General features: G+C 35.2%; 1 protein-coding gene across 2 annotated transcripts in view; it reads right to left on the reverse strand.

Annotated features, from left to right (window-relative positions):
- The window catches only part of LOC106053597 (uncharacterized), a 69,340-nt gene that overhangs the window by 39,276 nt on the left and 7,848 nt on the right, over window positions 1–22,216 (reverse strand). For both annotated transcript variants that reach the window (XM_056033672.1, XM_056033673.1), the window contains exons 4-8: window positions 19,900–19,995; window positions 19,021–19,237; window positions 12,250–12,473; window positions 11,206–11,283; window positions 1,329–1,474 (exon numbers count right to left, since the gene is read on the reverse strand). In XM_056033672.1, the coding sequence (XP_055889647.1) occupies window positions 1,329–1,474; window positions 11,206–11,283; window positions 12,250–12,473; window positions 19,021–19,237; window positions 19,900–19,995 (761 nt within the window). The remainder of the gene's footprint in view (window positions 1–1,328; window positions 1,475–11,205; window positions 11,284–12,249; window positions 12,474–19,020; window positions 19,238–19,899; window positions 19,996–22,216) is intronic.

Raw genomic sequence — 22,216 nt, forward strand, 5'->3', positions numbered from 1 at the left:
GGAATATTAATTTCTTATCTTTGGGTGCCTCTGATTCCACCCAACTCTAATGGGTACCTGACATTAGTTGGGGAACATTAAAAGCGGTTGGTCGTTGTGCTGGCCACATGACACCCTAGTTAACCGTAGGCCACAGAAACAGATGACCCATGTGTCAACTGCCCTATAGACCACAATATCTGAAAGAGTAACTATTTATTATTAACTTTTTGCATTTGTCGCACTAAAACGCTATGTAGTAACTAGTTGCAGACATTCTAATAGCAAGACTTAGCTAGTATATTCCAAACATCTCTAAAAAAAACAGATTTGTAATGTTCTTTAGTCATTAAAATAACATAATTTATAAATTTTCAGGGAGGTAACTAAATTAGGAAAGGTGTTTATTTAAGTGTTATTGCAAACACTTACAACGTCTGCCTTTAGCACAGTTACTTCTCTTGCCTGGAACTTGGAAGGAACTTCGTTGTATTACTAATGCCACATTCCAAGTTCTCGTCTCGAGCAGTGCACAGGCTAGAGCACGCCCTGTCTATGATGGCAGTGTACACGGCAGAGGTCATAACATTATTTTTCAAATGCACAATAGGTCTTAAAAGTAGTGCAAAGTTTGACAGTTTAAAATTTTCATCGAAGCTCGACAAAAAAAATAAGTCTTTAAATCTTGCATACTTTCACAGCCTGGTTCAATCCATCTCACAAATTATAAAAGTCCAAATAGTTAAATCGCATTGGAGTCAGCCCTGTTCTGTGGATGTCGGCACATTGTCGTGTAACATACAAACAGTAGCCTTATGACATCACACCAACTTCTTTTTTTTTTTTTTCATTAAAATTTGCAATGCTGCGAAGCTTCATTTTGTTTCTTAATGACTAGTGGCTTCACTAGAGTCGGCGTCACCCGGTACGGACCGCACACCCCTTTAGTGACGCCCCTGGTAAGGACCATTCGTTACGTTCGGTTAACATTTAGCGGTATAAAAGTTCGGATTACGTTCGACCATAAGTAAGGCTCTAGTTCGGTTCCCATATTTAACCTTACACAAATTAAAATGTTTGTAAAATGTTTTACATGTTTCGGATGTTCCTTCAGAGTTGAAGATAATTTCTTCCTAGTCCAAACCTCCCGCAGTACGACGGGGGATGGGAGCGGGCAGGGTTTGAACCCGGGACCATCGATAAATCTGAATGACAGTCCAGCGCGCAAACCGCACGACCAGGCAGCCACGTATGCATTACATTTGACACCCCTATTCTCTCCCCTCTTAAATAAATGCTAGGAAAATTCTTACCCAGTAAACAGTATCACGTGATCGTAAAGTTCTTACCCAGTAAACAGTATCACGTGATCATAAAATCCGACGATTGGACGGCCAGCTCCAGCAAAAATTTTTTCGAGAGCTTTAAGAGCCTGGGGGCTCTTCAATTTACCATCCGAAGCGTACTTGTCAATAAAAATTGAAGCATTGGGTTTCTGGGGAAGAAAATCTGTTAATGTTATTCATTTATTTAAAAAGCAAAAAAAAAAAATAATAATCCTAGGAAGAACTCCGCACATATAAGAATATATCCTAACAATGTAGAAGGTATTTCCTTAATTCTGTAATGTACTAGTTTAGAGAGTAGGTTAGTTTTGTTAGTTAAATATATTGTGTATAGTTTTAAGGACGGTAAAAGTAATGACGTAGTAGACTTAGGCGAACAGGAGACCAACATGGCGTTATGTTAGAAGTAGGCTGTGTTTTGAATAGTAGTTTAATATCAGTTAGATATAGCGAAGTTTTAGAAAGACTGGACGGATTTCCCAGTGGTTAATAAAGTCTCATTTTATATAACTGAATGTTGTTATCAAGTCTATCTATTTTGTAATGTTCTGTGGCTAATGTTAAAGTAATAATTGCACAACATGAAGTCAGATTAGATTAGCCCACAACATTATTTTGGCGACCCCGAGGCCAGAACGAACGCCACGCCATTATTTTGACGACCAAGAGAAGGGATCGAAGAACGCCAGAACATTGCCTGAAGTGAGCTAGAAATTTGTAGCAGTTGAACTAGAGTTCGTGGAACATTGAGAAGTCCACAGCTTCACTTCGCTGTCAAGTAAGTCATTCGTCGTGAAGTCGGCCTACAATATTTTGAGCGGCGCTCGTTATTAACTTTGTAAGGTCATCGAAGTTGACCGTTAGAATCACTTTGACAGTGATGTATAGAAGACGTCATTCTTCTAAAGTACTAGTCTAGATCCACTAGATCTACACACGAGTGATGGTATACCCTACTACCACACTGGGTGCTCGTCTGTTCAACCTGTGAGGTTGCGTATTTTGTTCATTAGAGAGAGAGTTGGACTTAGCTATTTTTTTGTATCTCTCTTGAGTGAGACAGCACCACTAGCTTGTCTCAGTATTGACTGTTGTTCCTGACCTGAAGATAGTGGAAGTGAAACATTGAGCTGTTATTTGGAGCTTCATCTTTGTCGCCGTCAAGATTGTTTTGAGTCGTCGCTGACTACATTATCGTCGTATACCTCACCACATCTGTGTGAGCTTGTTTTCATCGGGGACTGCGCTGCACCAGAGACATTATCGTCGTATACCTCACCACATCTGTGTGAGCTTGTTTTCATCGGGGACTGCGCTGCACCAGAGACATTATCGTCGTATACCTCACCACATCTGTGTGAGCTTGTTTTCATCGGGGACTGCGCTGCACCAGAGACATTAGCGTCGTATACCTCACCACATCTGTGTGAGCTTGTTTTCATCGGGGACTGCGCTGCACCAGAGACATTATCGTCGTATACCTCACCACACCTGTGAGCTTGTTTTCATCGGGGACTGCGCTGCACCAGAGACATTAGCGTCGTATACCTCACTACATCTGTGTGAGCTTGTTTTCATCGGGGACTGCGCTGCACCAGAGACATTAGCGTCGAAGTAGTTGTGAATTATTATTGTCGTCGTCATCATTGAAACAGACGCCGTAGAAGGGATTCGTCGTAGAGGACATTGAACTATTACTGCCAGATTGACTGCACTCTTACCACTTTAGAACTTATTCGTCGAAGAGGAACCTGAGCCGTTACTACCTGCCTTGAGGAACCGTGGAACCGGAAGTTTGACTGAACCGATATCGTCACCTTCAGAGAACATTACACTGTATGTTGGGTGATAGCAACACTTTGCCAAGAGTTGGTCTACACTTGAGCTGTGAACCGAAGCCATCCAGATTGCCAGGACGGAGGAGCCTGAACTGACCACTGACCCTTGTGTGATACTTGTTGGCCGAAAGAGATTTCAATATAAAAGATAAGTTTATTTTTCCTTCTATTAGTGTGTTTAAAATAGATTCTATAGGACTCAGTGGCCACTTGCTGGTTTATTGCTACCAGGTTAAATCAGGGTGAACCGGGAGTGTTCTTAAAATTGGGTATTTACTAGCAAGGAGCCCACGTATACGTATAGTTGTAAACTTGTCTTGTATGTAAACGTGAATCATTTCCTTTTTTTTTAAAGTCTCGTACCGTTTCAAAACTATTGTATCACTTTTGTCTCTAATCTTTCTATCAGACGAAAGTCTCATCTCTCATAGATGTATTTGGTTTTGGTATATATATTTATTTCTTTATTCAATTAATTATTTGTGTGATAATCTTACGTATTGATAAAGTAGGCTACATTTATTTAGCTTTATCTAGTAGTAATCTAGATCTAAGGAGAGTCTAGACAATTAGCAGTATACTATTGTCTATGTAAGAAACCAGTGTTAAACTAAGTACCGTTGTCATTTATAGAAATAGTGTTGTTGTCTAAGATTATAATAGTAACATAATGGCTACAGCTCCAGGAGATGATATGGAGACTTTTCGCCAGCAAATTATTGCTGAGGCTAAACAATTATAACTTAAAGGGAAGGATCTAACTGGCTATGTGCAGCAAATGGTAACAATACAGAGACATAGAATAGACAAGATAAGGGAGAAAGAAAAATATAGAGAAGCACAATTAATAAAAGAAGAGGCAGATAGAAAATTACAGTATGATTTAGAGAAATTGAGGTTAGATGCTGAATTGAAAAAACAAAACACAAATGATAGGCCTACTGTTCAGAGTAAAAACATAAAGAATAGTAATAGTACAAGTAATGGTAATAGCATGAATGAAAATAGGGATAATCAAAGTACTAATCATTGGCTGAGAAAGAAACTGCAGCCATTTCAGGAAGATAAAGACAGTATTTCAGACTATTTAAAGCGTTTTGAGATCAAAATGAGCAGTTGTAACATAAGAGAAAATGAATGGTCTCAAATTTTACTTGATTTTGTTCAAGGTCAAGCATTAACTATTTGTCAGAACCATGATCATGCCATTCAGAATAGTTATGATATATTAAAGAAAGAGCTTCTTAATGCCTATGGTCATAATGCCAGTACATTTAGGAAAAAATATTTTCAAAAATTTTCCTAGTAGTCAGATAGATCCTCAAACAACAGTAAATCTTGAAAAAGATTATTTCAGTAAATGGATGTCATTTGAGCAAATTGATCAAAGCTATGAGGGACTTAAAAACTTTATTTTGATAGATAACTTTACAAACAAATGTGAATCTCAGTTACAGTCATTTATAAAAGAGAGAAAACCAAAAACTTTAGAGGACATAGTTATTATTATGAGAACTTACAGCAGTGCTTATCCTAATAATTCATTTTCAAATAAAGACAAGAAACAGATTGATTTTGTAGGATATAGTAAAGTAACTAAGAGTAAAGAGAGACATGAAAGCAGAAATGATAGAAATAGAGATAATACAAACTATAGAGAGATCATCTGTTTTAATTGTCAAGGTAGATGACATATTGCAGCACACTGTAAAAAAGTGAATTACAATAGATCAGAAAATATGGACAGTTACAGGAAACAGAGTAGGAAAGTTGAGTTTAAAGAGAAGAGAAACAGAAATAACAAAAGTAGAGTGTATTTCACCAATGATAGGGACAGTAGAGAAAGTAGTGAAAGTGAAGAAGTAGAAGAGATGAACTATTGTTGGGGTGTAGAAGAAATAAATTTTCCAGAAGATGAAACCAACAGAGTGAGAGTACACTCTGATTTTATCAATGGGAAACCTATGAGGTTTGTCAAAGATTCGGGATGCATTACAGTTGGAATTAGGAGTAACTTAGTTAAACCAGATTGTTTATTAGGCTATGAGAAAAAAGTAAGGTTGATAGATGGCAGTATCAAGCGCTATCAAGCCTGTAAAGTTTTCTTAGAAACACCATTTTATACTGGTTATTGTAAAGGTTTAGCAATACCAGGATTGTCTCATGATTTGCTTTTAGGCAATATACATGGACTAAAGGAACTGACTCAAAGAGAGATAGATAGCTGGAATAGAAGACATGAATACTAAATGAGACAAAGAAATTCTTATGGTAAAGTGAGAAGAAACATTATTTGTTTTAAATGTCAAAAAAAGGGACATATTGCCAGGCAATGCAGAAGTTATGACTATTCAGATAGAAGATCTGACCATTATGAGTATGACAGACATTTTGATAGTAATGCCTATGATAGACAGAATCATAGAGGGAACCCTCAGAGAAGATGTAACTCTGATGAGTACCAGGGTACAAGAGATAATTGTAGGTCATATGGACATTACCAAAGAAGAAATGGAGAAGCAGAATATAGTTGGAGAAAGTAAATTCTTGATGGTTTACTTATAAGTATATATAGATATATATACTAGCATTGGTTTAATTGTATAGTGCATGAACATGTTGAGTTCTTTTAGGTTGTAAATAAGTTGTATATGTTATGATATTTATTTGTATGCTATAGTATGATACTCATGAGACTATATTGATGAGAAAGGGAAATAATTTGAAGAGTTATAGTTTTAAAGGGAGATAATATATATTGAAAGCTTATTGGAAAGTAAGTATGAGCAGAAGTATTATATTTTCTTTGTGTGTATCATCACATCGATCATTTGTAAATTTTAGATTCCTGAAGAAATGGTAAGCGAAGGAAGAAATAAGCTTGAATCTATTGATGGGTTTGAAATTTAGGGATGCCTCAAGTATCACTGTTTAAACGTTGTAATAAGTTGTTAATGGATTTTTGCTGTTTGTATCCATAATAGGAAAATGTCATGAAGTTGTGATGCTTCTTGATGCTCTTGAAGATGGACAGTGAGATGGTACTTGGCATCGTAAACAACATTATTGTGATGTGATGAACTTTTATCTTGTACAAGGTAGAGCTTGAACCGTGTACAGCGTAACTTGTGGTAACTACAACGTGAACTTTCGTACTCATGGACTGTTACACTATGTGCAAAAAGGTCACACTTTGAACTGTGTATCACATTACGTACCACATTCAACAGAAGTCCTAGTATTGAACTGTGTATCACATCACGTACCACATTCAACAGAAGTCCTAGTATTGAACTGTGTATCACATCACGTACCACATTTAACAGAAGTCCTAGTATTGAACTGTATATCACATCACGTACCACATTCAACAGAAGTCCTAGTATTGAACTGTGTATCACATCACGTACCACATTCAACAGAAGTCTTAGTGGTATCGAACTGTGTATCACATCACGTACCACATTCAACAGAAGTCCTAGTATTGAACTGTGTATCACGTCAGATACCTCACTCAGCAGTATTGTGTCAGAGACTATATGGACTTTTTAAAGTTGTGTTTTACAGTGACATTACTATTTGGTCAGTAATAGTGTGTTACTGAGCTTACCTTGTTGGATGTCAAAGGACTTACTTTGGTTAATTGTCATTGAACTTAACGCAGAGAGATGTCTGTGAACGAACTTTGTGAGATACCAGTGAACCTACCTGAGATGTCAAGAGAATCTATTTGTTGTGTTGTCCATCCCCATATTTACTGTATTTGTTTTTTCAAACAAAATTCTCCTTGCTATTGTAAAGACATTTTACTGTACTTTTTGTAAAAATGAAACAATTTTTTTAGAAAGGGGGAAGGAAATGTAATGTACTAGTTTAGAGAGTAGGTTAGTTTTGTTAGTTAAATATATTGTGTATAGTTTTAGCGACGGTAAAAGTAATGACGTAGTAAGACAGACTAATGACGTAGTAGACTTAGGCGAACAGGAGACCAACATGGCGTTATGTTAGAAGTAGGCTGTGTTTTGAATAGTAGTTGAATAGCAGTTAGATATAGCGACGTTTTAGAAAGACTGGACGGATTTCCCAGTTGTTAATAAAGTCTCATTTTATAGAACTGAATGTTGTTATCAAGTATATCTATTTTTGTAATGTTCTGTGGCTAATGTTAAGTAATTATTGATACATAGTCGAAGTCAGATTAGATTAGCCCACAACAATTCAATATCAAACCAAAGATTTAATTATCAATGTATGGTGTCCATTAGTTGTGAAGCTACTGTGGGTAATCTTATAGAAATGAGATGAATGCCTGGTGTTAGGTAAGTTCAGAGCGATGTCGCCCACACAGCAGCTCCCCACTCTTCAAGCAGATGATGTATCCAAATCAAAGAAAAGTGCCGATATAGTTTCAACTTGATCCGTGAAAGGGGTGTGGGAGAAATAGATTGTACAACTTTTTAAGTTGACAAAACCCTACATACTTTAAATACCGAATGATTAATTTCCCTTTATCGGCGTTAAACAAAATAATTAATTACCAGTAATAAATTAATATGTTTTAAAATTAATTCAAGTCTAGTGCAAGTTGAAACTTGATCTGAGAATGAGTGTTGGAGAAATAACTTATAAATATGTTTTTCTTATTGAAGTAATTTATTATGGTCTAGAATGTTCGATCATAAGTAAGGCTTTAGTTATGTTCCCATCTTTAACCTTACACATTGTTTTGCCAGACAGACAGAGGGAGTTGATCTTTGTAAAACAAAACAAAAAAACAACAACATAAAACATACTTTAAAAAAAAAATGCTTATATTAGGTGTAACTGTATCAATTAGTTTTTAGTAGTCATGCGACTAAATCGTGATAGATCTAGACAAATTCTGTGCAATTAGAAAGATTTTTTTTTTCCATTTTTTTTTCAGCTTAGCCCATTATCATGCTTTTAGCTTTCTCAATGAGCTATGATCCTATCACTTGTCTGGACCAGTTAGGGAAAGGAAGAGGGAGAGAATGGTGTATTTGGGTTACTGTTATTGTGTTAGCATAAAATAACAGCAACAACATAATTACCCTAAAGCCTAATCAAGGGGACTAATTCTACTTTTACCACCATATTTGTCAAGTACGATTTCTTTTTTTTTTGTTCAAGATAATAAACTAAATAACTAATTACCAATAGTTCATTAATTTTTTTTTCATTTTTTTTTTTTGCTGATTGTTGTCAGGTAGATTAATTAGTTGAACAAAAATTTCAGCTTGATTTGAAATAGAGTGTGGGGAAATGATGTGTTGAAGCTTTTTACCAGACAGACAGTTTGAGTTGATATAAGCTTTATAACAAAATAATTTTAGCCGGCAATTTTGTATTCTTTCTGTATATCACAATATTCGTGTCATTGTTCCTTAATACTCAAATGGGAGTAGGTGGACTTGCCTGCCCAGAGGTTTTTTTTCATGACTTTGTGCTCTTGCTGTAATAGTAAATTTTCTATTTAAATTTTATGAGTCCCCTATAATCTTATGTGCGGTAATATATCAGTATATCAGTACAAAGTTTTGTAAAATATGTAAAGAAACCAATTGATAATTTTTATAAATATTTTGTTTTATTTTATGTTAAAAGTATTTTTAATGAGTTTTTTTTTATGCCCGACAAAGCAAAAATCAATTTTAAAATAAGTTAATTAAATATTGGTAATAAAAAAAGCTAATAAACAACTTGTAGCAAAAGTCAATAACAGCCTAGACCCTCACCAATTTGCATATAAAGCAGCTAGGGCAACTGAGGATGCCATTCTATTACTTTTGAACCAGCATTATAAGCATCTCGATACACCCAAAATATATGCACGAATCCTATTAATAGATTTCTCCTTGGCTTTCAATACCATACAGCCACATCTAATGATAAACAAACTGAGTAACTTGAATGTAAGCCCTTACTTACAAGCATGGGTTCTAAACTTTTTAACCCAACGCCCCCAGTATGTTAAAGTCAACAACACTAAATCGTCAACTCGAGTACTATGTACGGGTGCTCAACAAGGTTGTGTACTTTCTCCTGTACTGTACACTCTTTACACTAATGACATAAGAAGCATCTATGACTCAGTTAAACTCATTAAATTCGCTGATGATACTGCCATAGTCGGGTCTTATTTCAGGAGACGAAACTCAGTATCGAAGCTCGATAGAAGAGTTTACAAACTGGTGCACTGACAACTTTCTTGAACTGAATGTCACAAAAACTAAAGAACTTTTATAGATTTCAGAAAGAAAAAACACACTAAACGTGAACTGCAAATAAACACTACATCTATATAACAAGTGAAGGCATATAAATATCTAGGCGTTATCGTTAATAACAATCTCTCTTGGGAAGACCATCTTGGAACTCTGACAAAAAAAACAGCAAAGCGACTTTTTTTTCTATTCAAACTCAATAGCTTTAAACTAAATAAGAAGATCCTAAATACTTTTTACGGCACGACTATACCAAATCTGCTAACATACGGAATAACTTGTTGGCAAGGCAACACTTCATCTAACCTGTTGCGCCATCTAGAAAACATCATAAAAAGGGCATCAAAAATTTACACTCACAACATTACAACATTTAAAGGAACTTTGTGAACAAAAGTGTCTAAGGAAAATCGAAAAAATCTTGGAAGACAACAGCCACCCGCTCCATCAGAACTACGTCAGGTCGTCGTGAAGTGGGCGACTACTGTCAATCAAAACAAGAACATAGCGGTACAAAAAATCGTTCGTACCTCACTCGGTCAGACTAAATCAACACCACCCGTTGATCAGGCAACATGACAAAGACCAAGATGTCTGTGTGTAGACGCTGAAATCTGAATGAAAGTTTTATATTGTGTCTGTTGTATTTATGTGTATGTTTCTGTTGTGTTGTCTTTATATAAGAACAGAGTCCTTGTAATCACAAGAAATTTCCTTAAGAATCAATAAAGCAGTCTTAGTCTTAGTCTTAGTTTGTTTGTTTGATGTTGAGCTAGGGAAACAAATTGTACTTGACAGATGTGGTGATATAATTAGTCTCCTTGAGAAGGCTTAAGTTTAAATTCAAGTCCTACAATCTTTTGTTTTTTAATGCATTTAAAAAGCGATCACGCTAACATTGACAGACACTCTACCTCCCCCCCCCCCCCATCCTATTTACCAACTGTTACAGACAAATGATTAGATCGTAGCTAGATAAAAAAAACAAAATAATGAATTACCAATATTTAACTAACTAATAGGTTACTTTTTAAATTTGATTAGTGTGATGTCATGCAAATAAAAAATAGTTGTGTTAAATTTTAGTTCGGGTGTCAGAGAAATAGCGTATACAAACTTTTTACCAGACAGACACATTGACAGACTGACAAGCAAAGTCAGTAGATATATGCTTTTGTAAAAAATATATATTTCTTATTTAACAGATTTATTATTGTCTAGAATGTAGATCTAATACAAATTTTATTTACATGCCTAATTATTAGCAGCCAGCTAATAATAAATGGGCTACACATTTATGAAAGTTGTATATTTAGAAGTGCATCTGAAAAGATTTAGCTCCTATATTATCAAAACTATCATTGGTGGTTAAGTAGTAAAGCACTTGGCTTCCGAAACGGTAATCAGGGGGTTGAATCCTGGTGATAACTGTCATTTTATATTTCGTGATCTTAGGGCGCCTCTGATTCCACGCGGCTCTAATGGGTACCTGACATTAGTTAAGGAAAAGTAAAGGAAAAGTTGATCGTTGTGCTGGCCACATAACATCCTTGCTAACCTTTGGTCACAGAAACTAGTGACCATCATATTATAAGTGTTAGGGTTAGGGGTGGCCTTATAGACAACAAGGTCTGCAAAGGGAACTTTTTTAAAATTATCATTACAACTTTGCGTTAAATGCTATTAATTGCATCGATATATTTAACTCAACCCACTCAGCCTTTTTTTTTGTTTTTGAAAAAAATATGTAGATATACATAAAGCGATTTTATCTAATTATTTTTTTAGATTTAATACCTGATCGACGAATATTTTACACAAACGGACGTGAACCGTGTAATTTGGATGGTTGATGCCATTATAAAGCATGTCAATCTAAAAGAAAAAAAACAGAATAAGTCAGTAACCATATAGTTTACTGTACGAAGGGACGTAAAGGATATTAAATACAAAACAGCAAAAAACTTAAGGCTTATCTCTATTAAGAAAATATATTTTTTTTTAAATCCAAGACAGACTAAAATAAAGTTTGACTAGTCTTTGGGCAAGGTCAAGAGAGAATCACTTAAGATCGGGCTTCATTTATGGATAGAAGTCTTAGCATCTAACAGCAAGAAATCTGTACTCGTCTACTACTGTCAAGAAAAGTTTTATTTGTGATTATTCTACTGTTAGTTTCGACAGTAATCGGTAGGTCATCGTGGGACCCAATAACCGTTTTGATCTTGTTTGAAATCTCCTCTTTTATGATGGGGTCCTGTTGTGGTCCTTACTGAGGTGATTGGGAGGAGAGTTTAGAGCACAGATTTCCGTGCAGCATTTAGTATGCATATAAGTTGGACATAATTTAAAACAATAATTAATAAGTAATTTTTTATATTATCGATTGAACTCAGTGCAATGCTGTACCCATGGAACGTTGAACTAAAGAAATTATTCTTTTTACGGATTTTTTGTTTGTTTTGCTTTTAGGATTTCAATAAGAGATTGACCCTTTACTAAACAATTAGATCAATTAGATATTCATTATAAGACATTAGGCCAGGTTCACATCCAACTTCACATTCACTTTCACCTATCCTTTGGTCTGCTAGACCTCAGGGGCACAACACATAATCTTTCAACCTTCTTTCTCCATTCTTTTCTGTCATTGTTCTTTGATAGAATTTCATTCTGATGTTCTTTCTGAAAATATTAAACCTGCCTTTTTACCTGCCTGGGTGGACTTTTTCAGGGGCCGATTTTGAGGTTGTGTTTCCACACAAACTGTCTTTGTAACCTTAATTTTTTATGTTTTGCATGTTATAATTACTCTTGAGTTTCAGTAATTTGAGAACTCACCCCGCTAAACATGATAGCATAGTGATCTTGAATATTCTGCATCGCATTGTCATAGTGTTGTTTAGCTTGTTGTAGAAACCATTGAAAGCGTATTTTGTCAATCAACGCCACCACATCCACGTAGTAGTCACGCACTGCGTTTCGGCGGCGTCTGCTCGGTGGGTCTGACCTTGATGTTGACTGATTGATGACAGCCCATCGAACTGTCTTTTCTACTTCTGGCGCTGTGGCAGACATTACATCCATTACACTTTAGACATTATTAGTCTACATGCCAAAAAGAAAATGCGTATTCCCAGACCTTGAAATGTATATTTTGAGGGTCAAATGCGCATTTTCCTAAATATATAGAAATACACTCAAGAAAGACTAAAATTCATACATACACGAACTGCAGCAATCCTAAATAAATAAATTTATATAAGACATTTTGTACATCTGTTATAATATTTACTTTTTAGTTTTATGTCAAAGACTTTTCTAGAATATGTCAGAATGATGCCTTTATTGTTACTTGGCAATGATTTTACGATTATAATGACTCTAGTGACTCTAGTGTATTCGACATTCCATAATAACGATAACAGAAAATTCATTCAAAAGAATTGGGATTTTTGTTACACGTGAATTTAGAGTTAAACCAGGTGTAATGTTTAGCTGGATCAGTGACATCTAGCTTTATAAAAGTAGTTTTGTTTGTAGACAATTTCTTTACATTTTACAAGGAATCCAGACACTGAACATATTTTATCACATTTTGAAAGAATTCCGATTTTCTTTCAGATCTTTCTTTGCTGAGTTAGCAATGAAAGCGTTGGCATCCTCTACTATCACTAATAAAAAAATTTAAGGATTTTTTCAGGCAGATAATCCTAATTGGTCATTGAACTTGTTTCTAATATAAAAGCTGGATTATTGGTCTGCTGAATAGCTGTTGTAAGATAAAGCTGTTTATTCTGGTTGCTGATGCTTGAAGTTGTTTTATAAAACAAACAGATGTGTTGAAGAAGGGCGCATGTGATCATGGATTTAATATTTTTTTGTCAGCCTCATTAAAGATTTTCTTTTGCAAACACACTCAGCCTTCACAAGTAATGGAAACTAACTAACTAGTCGCTTTAGATCTGCCACAGAATATATCTTCTGCAAGTCAGGAAACATCAGTTTAATTCCTTTTATCATGCAAGTTGGTGGACTGTTGATTCCGGATAAGCAGATAGAGAAACAGAAGTAAGGTTAGAAGTTTAGATTAGGCCTACTAACTAACAATCCTTGTATTAAAGTCTCTACCCTTCTCACTTTTCTCTCAGAAGAACTCTCTCCTGAAATTGGTGGTTAAACTCTTTCTCTCCGTAATTATTTACCACATTCTGGTGGAATCAGCACAGGTATCGTCAGTTAGGAGAGAAAGAGTTAAAATAAATTGAATCTTGTTATAGAATATTTATATAGAAGATCTGTTGGCAGCTTCATTAACAGTTGAATGGTTTTGTTCATTTAAAGCAGTGGTTCCCAAACTTTTTTGTCTCGTAGACCCCCTAACATGTTTTCCGGTTTTCGGTAGACCCCCTGCTTAACTATTATTTTAATTGTGTAAATGTAACAACTCAATTTTTTTTTTACTGTTTTTAAACTGTATTTATGTGAATAAAAGTAAAACAAATTATAATGAAGCACATGTTAATTGGTATATATACAAATTAAAGCGAAGCAAAATAAAATTTAATAAGTTTTACATGAAAGTATGAAGTAAAAAAAGAAGAGTACAAAGCACATCAGTGGGAAGGATGGGCCTGATGCTTTGATACTAACATATCAATGTTGGGCTTCCATTTCGTTAGGCTTAATCTCAAATCTCCTCTGTTAGTGATGTCCAGTTTGTTTCTTGTATTTATTAGAAGATTGGTAACAGTACTGAACCCTCTTTCCACAAGATAGGAAGATGGAAAAGCAATTAGAAACTTTCTGACCATATTCCATACTATGGGATACGTATCGGGTATTTCTTTTGGAAGCCAAAAGAGCTGATATCCTTTTTTAAATTGTACTTTCAGTTCTTCATTAGTACTTATTCCTGGAAGTTCTTCTTGCAATGCTACATCACCCTCTTCTATAATATCAACATATGGATCGATAATCCACTGAGGTATTACCATATTCAGAATATCCTCAAATCTAATTTGAAAATCAGAATATAGGGAATTCAAATGCACATAAATGAAAATGTCCTCCTCCTGACATTTTGTGTGTTCTAAATTTGGAAATTGGGAAAATTCGCCACGACCAATGTTTTGCTTCATTAATTTTATTCTTGCAAGATTATGGACTTTGTTTTGATCAAATTCAGGTTATCCCCTTGTAGCTGCAAGTTAACTTCATTAAATTTCTGAAATAAGTCTGTCAAATTGGCAATGTCCGATTTCCGCTTAATTAAATTTTGTTTTAAAATTGAATCTTTATCATGCAAGAACTCTGAAACAGTGTCAAAAAGAGAAAAAAATCTAGCCATCATAAGCCTTTCAACAACCATCGAACTTCAGTGTGAAGGAGCAGTTGGTGAAAGTTTTCGTCATTTTCTTCACACAATTGAGCAAATAATCGAGTATTCAAAGCGTTGGCTCGGATTCGATTAACAGCAGTAATGACAAACTGAAGAGATTCATGCAATCTGACACTGAGATTTTTAGCAACTAAATGTTGTCTATGGATAACGCAGTGTATTGCTAACACGCCGGGTACATTTTCTTTTAAAAGGCTCACAAATCCTCGTTAGCGTCCAACCATTGCAGGTGCTCCATCTGTTGCTACTGATATTCTATTTCCTAAAGGGATCTCTTTTTCTTTAAAGTAGTCCTTCAAAACTTTCTGTATTGATTCGCCTTTTGTCTCAATGGCGAAAGTTTTTGAAAATAGAAGTTCTTCGTGGATTTCTTGATCCATAATAAAACGAAAATATGCCAACAATAATGCTTCATTACTAGGCAAGGTTGACTCGTCCAGCTGTATAGAGAAGCATGTAGTTTGCAAATATTTACACAAGTTTTCAGTGTCATATCTCATTTCATCTATTCGTCTTTGAACTGTGTTGTTATTTAAAGGAATTCTTTTAATGATATCAGAAGCAGGCTTGTATACAACAGTTTGTAAGACTTCTGAAACGGCAGGCAAAATCAATTTTTCACCTACAGTGTGAGGTTTTCCGGATTTTGCTATCAGTAAAGAAATATTGTAAGATGCTCGTAAACCATCATCTTCTCTTTGTGATGTCGAAGTGAACATTTTGTCCACTGTAGGTCTATTCTGAGATCTATCTTTAAGTGTTTGAAAATACTTCAAGTCTTTATCGATTTTATCTGGGTGGCATCATTTCAGATGATTCTCCAGTTTAGATGGTTTCATGGCATCATTACACAAAATTTTGTTACATAAAAGGCACATAGGTATTAGCTTGCTGGATGAGGAAGGAATGAAGCCAAATTTCAAATATTCAATACTATACTGTCTACATTTCTTTCTAGATTCGGCCATGTTAAATATCAGTTACCTGTAGACATAATTAGGATATTTTAAAAAGTTATTAAAATAAAAACTTTCGATTCGCACAAGAGGATTTCACCAGGATTGAAAGTGAAAGAATTAGCTTAGGTAGGCGTACAAATAAAGTATCATGTGTGTTGAAAATAAAAGAAAATAAAAGTGAGGTTCTGCAGTTGTCAGGAAATAACTACCCCATCCATGAGAGCAGATGTATAGCATCGTATTATTCATTCTAAGAAATCAATGCACATAAAATAAAATTAATAACATCATAAAAAATATTTCTTTTATTATAGTGAAAAATAGTCCTAATAGGATAAGCATCAATGTTTTACCATGCTAACGTCTGCATTATTTTAAGTTTCAACATCACTGCCATGTATGGCAATCTGAACATAAAAAAATAAAATATACTTTATAAAATAGTAACGTTCAATGCTGTACCAAGATCATCGCCAACAAACAAAGCGCACACTTGGACAATTAGTCAAGAAGAAAAAAAACATTGATAGGTAAGCTATACAGATTTTAAGCAAAAAACAACCACTTCTGTTTCATGATTGTAATCTATGACCATCGCAAAGAAGATATAAGACACTGATCACAAAAATTAAAATAGACACAAAAAAACTCATTCAACAAATTGAACCATTTAAGTTGTAAATTTTACATGCAATGGTAAAGAGAAACTGTTGTACGAATGTATAGTTTGTGCAATATCCTACAAATTGTTTGCTCTTATAATGTATTGTAATGTGTAAGGCACAATTGTAAAACAAATTTCCTCGCGGATAATACAGATTATTTTAATATATTATTACTATTAACATTGTTTTAAATAGAATCTTGAAGTCTTGAATAGGTTTACTCTACAGAGCTTAATAACCTTCAAATGCCACATTTAGTTGCATTCCACTCTCCAGTTGAACTAAATAATCGCTATCTCTACCATCAGACTCAAACAACTGGTAATCACTTACCACAAAATAAAAACATAAGTATTAAGTCTTATTGACATTTTATTTATTCAAATCTAATTATATCCACTCTGTCGTTCTCTTAGGTCAGAATTAGTAAATGTTAAAAAAATAAAAAAATAGCAGTGCATTCGTCAACGAAACAATTAAAAATCGGCGATTGCAGGCATAGCCCGGTGACTATAATTTTGTAATGGTTTTAAATGGAATCCATTAGCGTAGACCCCCAAAAGCATCTCATAGACCCCCAATTTCTTTTTTAACTTCCGTGGACCCCCTGGAGGTCGTCGTAGACCCCTGGGGGTCCATATAGACCACTTTGGGAATCACTGATTTAAAGGTATGTTAACAACCCCAAGAAATTGTAGGCTCTTAAAAGTCTATCGTGAATGTAGAAAACTAGATCTAGACCTGTACAATCTTGACCCCCCACCCCTTTTTTTAAGATTCCATTAAGGATGGCTAATTGCTGCTTTTGAGAAGATCTAGATTAGTTATAAATCTAGTACACACCTGGCTGTGGTCACATCTAGATCCAAAATCTAGACTAGAATTAGATTTCGATCAAGACCTATATGATGTAGATCTATATCTAATTCTAGAATAATCTAGATCTATTATAAACCTAGATTTACGTAAATCCTATTTTAGGTGCATGACATCGTAAAATATCTCTAGTTCTAGATCCAGTCTAGATGAATTAAAACTATTCAATCAATTAATTCCTAATCAGTTTAAAGACCTCATATAAACTGACACATTGAATGGAACTCCGCTTTATATAGATCAGTAAGTACTGGTAAACATTTCAATCATCGCGCGTCAGCACGCACAAAAAAAAGATAGATCAAATAAGAATAATCTATTTCCAGGCATTGACAACCTGATGATTAGCAAGCACTACTTTTTTTTTTAATTTTTTGTTTCTGCGTTAGAGGTGGAAATGCGTATTCTCAGATTATAAACCGTACTCGCGTATTTTCGTGTCTATTTGCGTACAAATTACGCAAGATTTGTACTTGTAGGCAACTCTGCATTATATCTATGACATGTATTCTTACATTATACATTCTATATAGATTATATCTGTAATGTATAGTTTATTTTTCAAACATTTTGTACACCAAGGTACAGTGTGTGTGTGCTGATTCTTATACATTGAAAACAATCCTTATTTACAAAACTGTCTATGGGTCCGGATTACAGAGTATGGAAGTATCCGTAAGCATTAACTCTTTCTCTCCGTAATTATTTACCACATTCTGGTAGAATCAACGCTGGTATCTTTAGTTAGGATACAAAGAGTTAAGACCACCCAGCTCCAATTGGTGCATTAGATTTGTTGGGGAAAAGTACAGCTGGTCGGTCATTGTGCTGGCCACATGACACCCTCGTTAACCGTGGGCCACACAAACACGATATTTGCGTTATCTGCCCTATAGATCATCATAAGGTCTGAAAGGGAATGTTTACTCCTTTAAAAACAAATACCATGGAGATTACCTTATCTTGTACTAATCACCAATATATCTAATTTACAATTTATATTACCTTATCTTGTACTAATCACCAATATATCTAATTTACAATTTATATAAATCCTCAATTGTGATTTTTTTAAAAAGGTTGTTCATGGTAGAGTAGCTTTTTTTCCAAATATTATATCACAAAAAATCAAGCGAATTATACACAACATGAAATGAGTAAACAGTAAAAATTAGATTAAGTCTAATCTAAATAGATTCATGTTTAACCTATAAATCTATTTTTAAAAATGCAATGTCTTCGAACCTAAAAATTTAAGGATGTGTACAGATGTGTACAGACATTTTAGCAAGCCTGCATAATTTGTCATAATGATGCCTTTGTCAGACGGGGATCTGTTAATAATTAGTCGTCTTCAGCGCTTTCTTTTGAGCTTTTCTTGAGACATCCATTGTGTTTGTCCCTTCACCTTCGTCAGAGCTGCCAGCTGCTAGTCTCTATGACAGTGTTTCCCAAATTTTCTCCCATTTTGAGTATTTAGCGGAATACTTATTTTTTTAGAGATATTAATTCAAGTGATGGCTTAGAGGTTAATTAGTCCAGTAGTTCGTGGAACACCTATCAAGGACTCGTAGGACACTAGGCTTACAGTTTGGGAAACAATGCGTTTTGACAGCAAGGACAATATTGCACTTGAGCTGATCTTGTTTAAATAAATAGCGATTGTTTAATTTCAAACAAACATCAAAACATGTGAAGTCACGTGACGTACGTGGTATTTGTGTGTCAAACAGATCAAAACTTGTCCTTCTAAGCAACTCTAACTTATAAACATAGTGGTCAAAAGTTGTCCTAGAGCGAGGTGTAGTAGATTCAGTCCTTGTAGGACTATAGAATGTCTCGAGGGACATATTTCTCCAAGGCTTTTTATGCGTTTTGTTATCAGAGTCAAACAGGTATTCGGAGTTGTCCATTTGGAATACAGCTTTCTGAAACAATTAGAGTTTTAAAGCCTTTAATAATGCAAGAAATAAATATCAATAACAAACTTTTACTTATAAAATTAATATACAGACTCATTTATATTTAGTGCTTTCTCATTCATTTCTATTGTGAACACCTTGGAGGGAGGGGATTTGGTTATCTAGGAGAAAGTTTCGTGTCGTCTTTGGGCGTTTAACAGATCTCATTCAGCTTATGGTACTCAAACTCTGCGTACCTGTCAATGTAGCCAGGTGGAGTATAACACAAGGTAGATAGAAAAAAAAAAACAGGTTTTAAATTCAAGAAATAGACAATTGGTTTGCTAGTCTTCTGCCCTGTCTCTAAGATTATTAATGTCAATAATGGTGTTACCATATCAAGTGCATCTCGAGGTCTTTATTAACCCATGTTTAACATTAGGAAGAAAAGAATTAAATATATCATTTTAAATGGCTCCTAATACTTTATATAAAATAGTTCTCATCAATGTTTTTAGAAAACTGTAAAAAAAAAAAAAAAAAAAGTAATAATTGTTAAAAAGACTACGATGAATTTTTTTTCTCTGCAACAAAACTCGACGCTTGTAGCGCCAGAGAATGAATTCTCATTCGTTTCAAAGATAATAATAATAGGAATGATAGTAATTGTAATAATCTGGACAACTTACTAAGTGAAATTTAACGTTTCTGTTCGACAACGTCTCGGGTGACCTTTTAATACAAAACACGGCCTTGTGGTTAGTATCATGGTAGTAGCCTGTATCCTTGTAATGACAAGAGAGTTTATTGAGTAGTAATAAATAAGTTGAGCTTATCTAAAGATAGGACGCACTAATTACATATCATACATAGAAAAGTTTTCTTTAATAGTAAAATAAATAGAAATGTATATCACTTTTCGCCGTTTAGCGCATAGAGTCTAAGTTCTTCCTAGAGATAGATCAGATTTTTCATAGGCGATTTCCACACTCATTTCCCGGCTGGTGTCCTCCAGTTCTAGAATGTCTCAGAAGTTTTGACGCCTCGTTTGTTGGACGGCCCAGTATTCGCTTTCCATTTTTCGACATTTATGCAACAACTTGCTTGTTAAACATGTTTCTTCTTGGATAAGGATATAATCTATACATCTTATTCTATTTTCCTTAACCAATTTACTTATAGGGCAGGTGTCCGTGTGGGAAAGGATTTCTCTATTGGTGACATGAACCCAGCAATTTACTCCTAGAATCCTACTTGGCCATTGTTGCACAGCGACCTTAGCCACTCAAGTGTAGGTGGTTGTTGTAGATATAATTGCGTTGACGGGATTGATGTAGGTCTTCAATCACATTTAAAGATTTAAAGACGATGCCTGCTTTGCCTATTTGACATGCCATATCTTGATAAGGCTTCCTAAAAAAAAAGTTGTTTTTTTTAAAACATATTTAAGCTCTGTATGGCCAATCTTGATAGGAGTATGTATCCGATATGCATAACTTTGGTTTTATGGAACATTATCTAAAGGCCGATTCTGGGCGCATGTCTATCGAGTCACTCCGTCATGCCTTGTATATAAAGTTCCCCTTTCAGACCTTGCGATCTAGAGGGCAGATGGTGCAATGGTCTTCTGTTTCTCGGTTAACGAGGGTTTTATGTAGTCAGCACAACGACCAACCGTCTTTACTTTTCCACGACTATTGTAAGGTACCGATTAGAGCAATGTAGACTCAGAGGCTGATCTCGAAATTAAAAATCCCAGTCATCACCAGGATTTGAACCCTGGACCACTAGTATAGAAGTCAAGCGATTTATCGCTCATCCACCTCATTCCTATCCTTGTATATATGTACATGTAATGACGTGTGTTGCTTTATTATTTTCATGTCCAGGTACGTTAGTTTGTTTAGCTTGCCCCATGAGATACCGAAGACAAAGTTATGATTTAAAACAACAGGAAGCAACTAAGACTACTTGTGCGCTTTCACAAAAGATGCTTGCGTTCCATCATAGAAATACGGGGGCAAGATCAAACTAAAAACAGCGATGTCCATTCGACGCCTGGTATGGACAGTATTGTTATGACTTTGCCATGCGCACCGCCATCCAAGATAGTGCAGAAAGAAGGTGCGCACTATCAGTGACCAGACAAGTCGGATGTTGACATAAGAGACTAACGATTTCCGCCCAAGAGAGAGCCAATATGGAGACGCTATGCTCAAGGCAGATGCCCCTTTGTGTTTGTCATGTCTCTATGTAAATAAACGTCTATGTCCTCGTTGAGTTGCCTCACTTAAGTTATTACAGTACAGAGGGACTTCTTATGGTCCGACAGCTCTGCTTGGCAGGGTACGTATCCTATAGGGAGACGAACGTATGCCAGAGGTCGACGTAACATAGGCGCCTCACGAAAACGCTTCAAAGACCAGCTTAGACGCCATCTTGCTATAGCTGAGATAGAAGAGAGCAACTAGTTGCATGCGGCCTCAGAAAGAGACAGCTGGGTTTCACTCACAAAGGTCGCGGGATACACATTTGAGACCAAAAGAAAATCTGCTGCCCAGGAGAGACTCAGACGGTGAAAATAAAATTTAATAAATCTTAATCGACTACCGGTGGACAATGGTTATGCATTTCTTGGATGTGGCAAAATATGTAGGTCAAAGCTGGGGCTGCGTAGCCACGGGAAATACTGCATTCCTCATTAATCTTCGGACTTGAAGACAAGCCTTATTATTATTATTATTATTATTATTATTATTATTATTATTATTATTATTATTGTTATTGTAATGGCTAACAAGATAAGAAAAAATGACGTGATAAAACCTGGCATGACACCATGTCTATATGTTGAAGAACTCCGTTGTTCCATCGTTTGTTTTGACAAGGCAGCTGAATTCGCTGTGCAGATATCTCAAAGTATGGGGGAAAAACGTATTGCAGGATGTAATATTTACACGCTATTTTTCAAAATGATTCTTGAAAGTTGTTTTTTTAATCCACCAA

Source organism: Biomphalaria glabrata, chromosome 6 (assembly GCF_947242115.1).
Source record: "Biomphalaria glabrata chromosome 6, xgBioGlab47.1, whole genome shotgun sequence".
In the NCBI taxonomy this organism is placed as follows: Eukaryota; Metazoa; Mollusca; class Gastropoda; family Planorbidae; genus Biomphalaria; species Biomphalaria glabrata.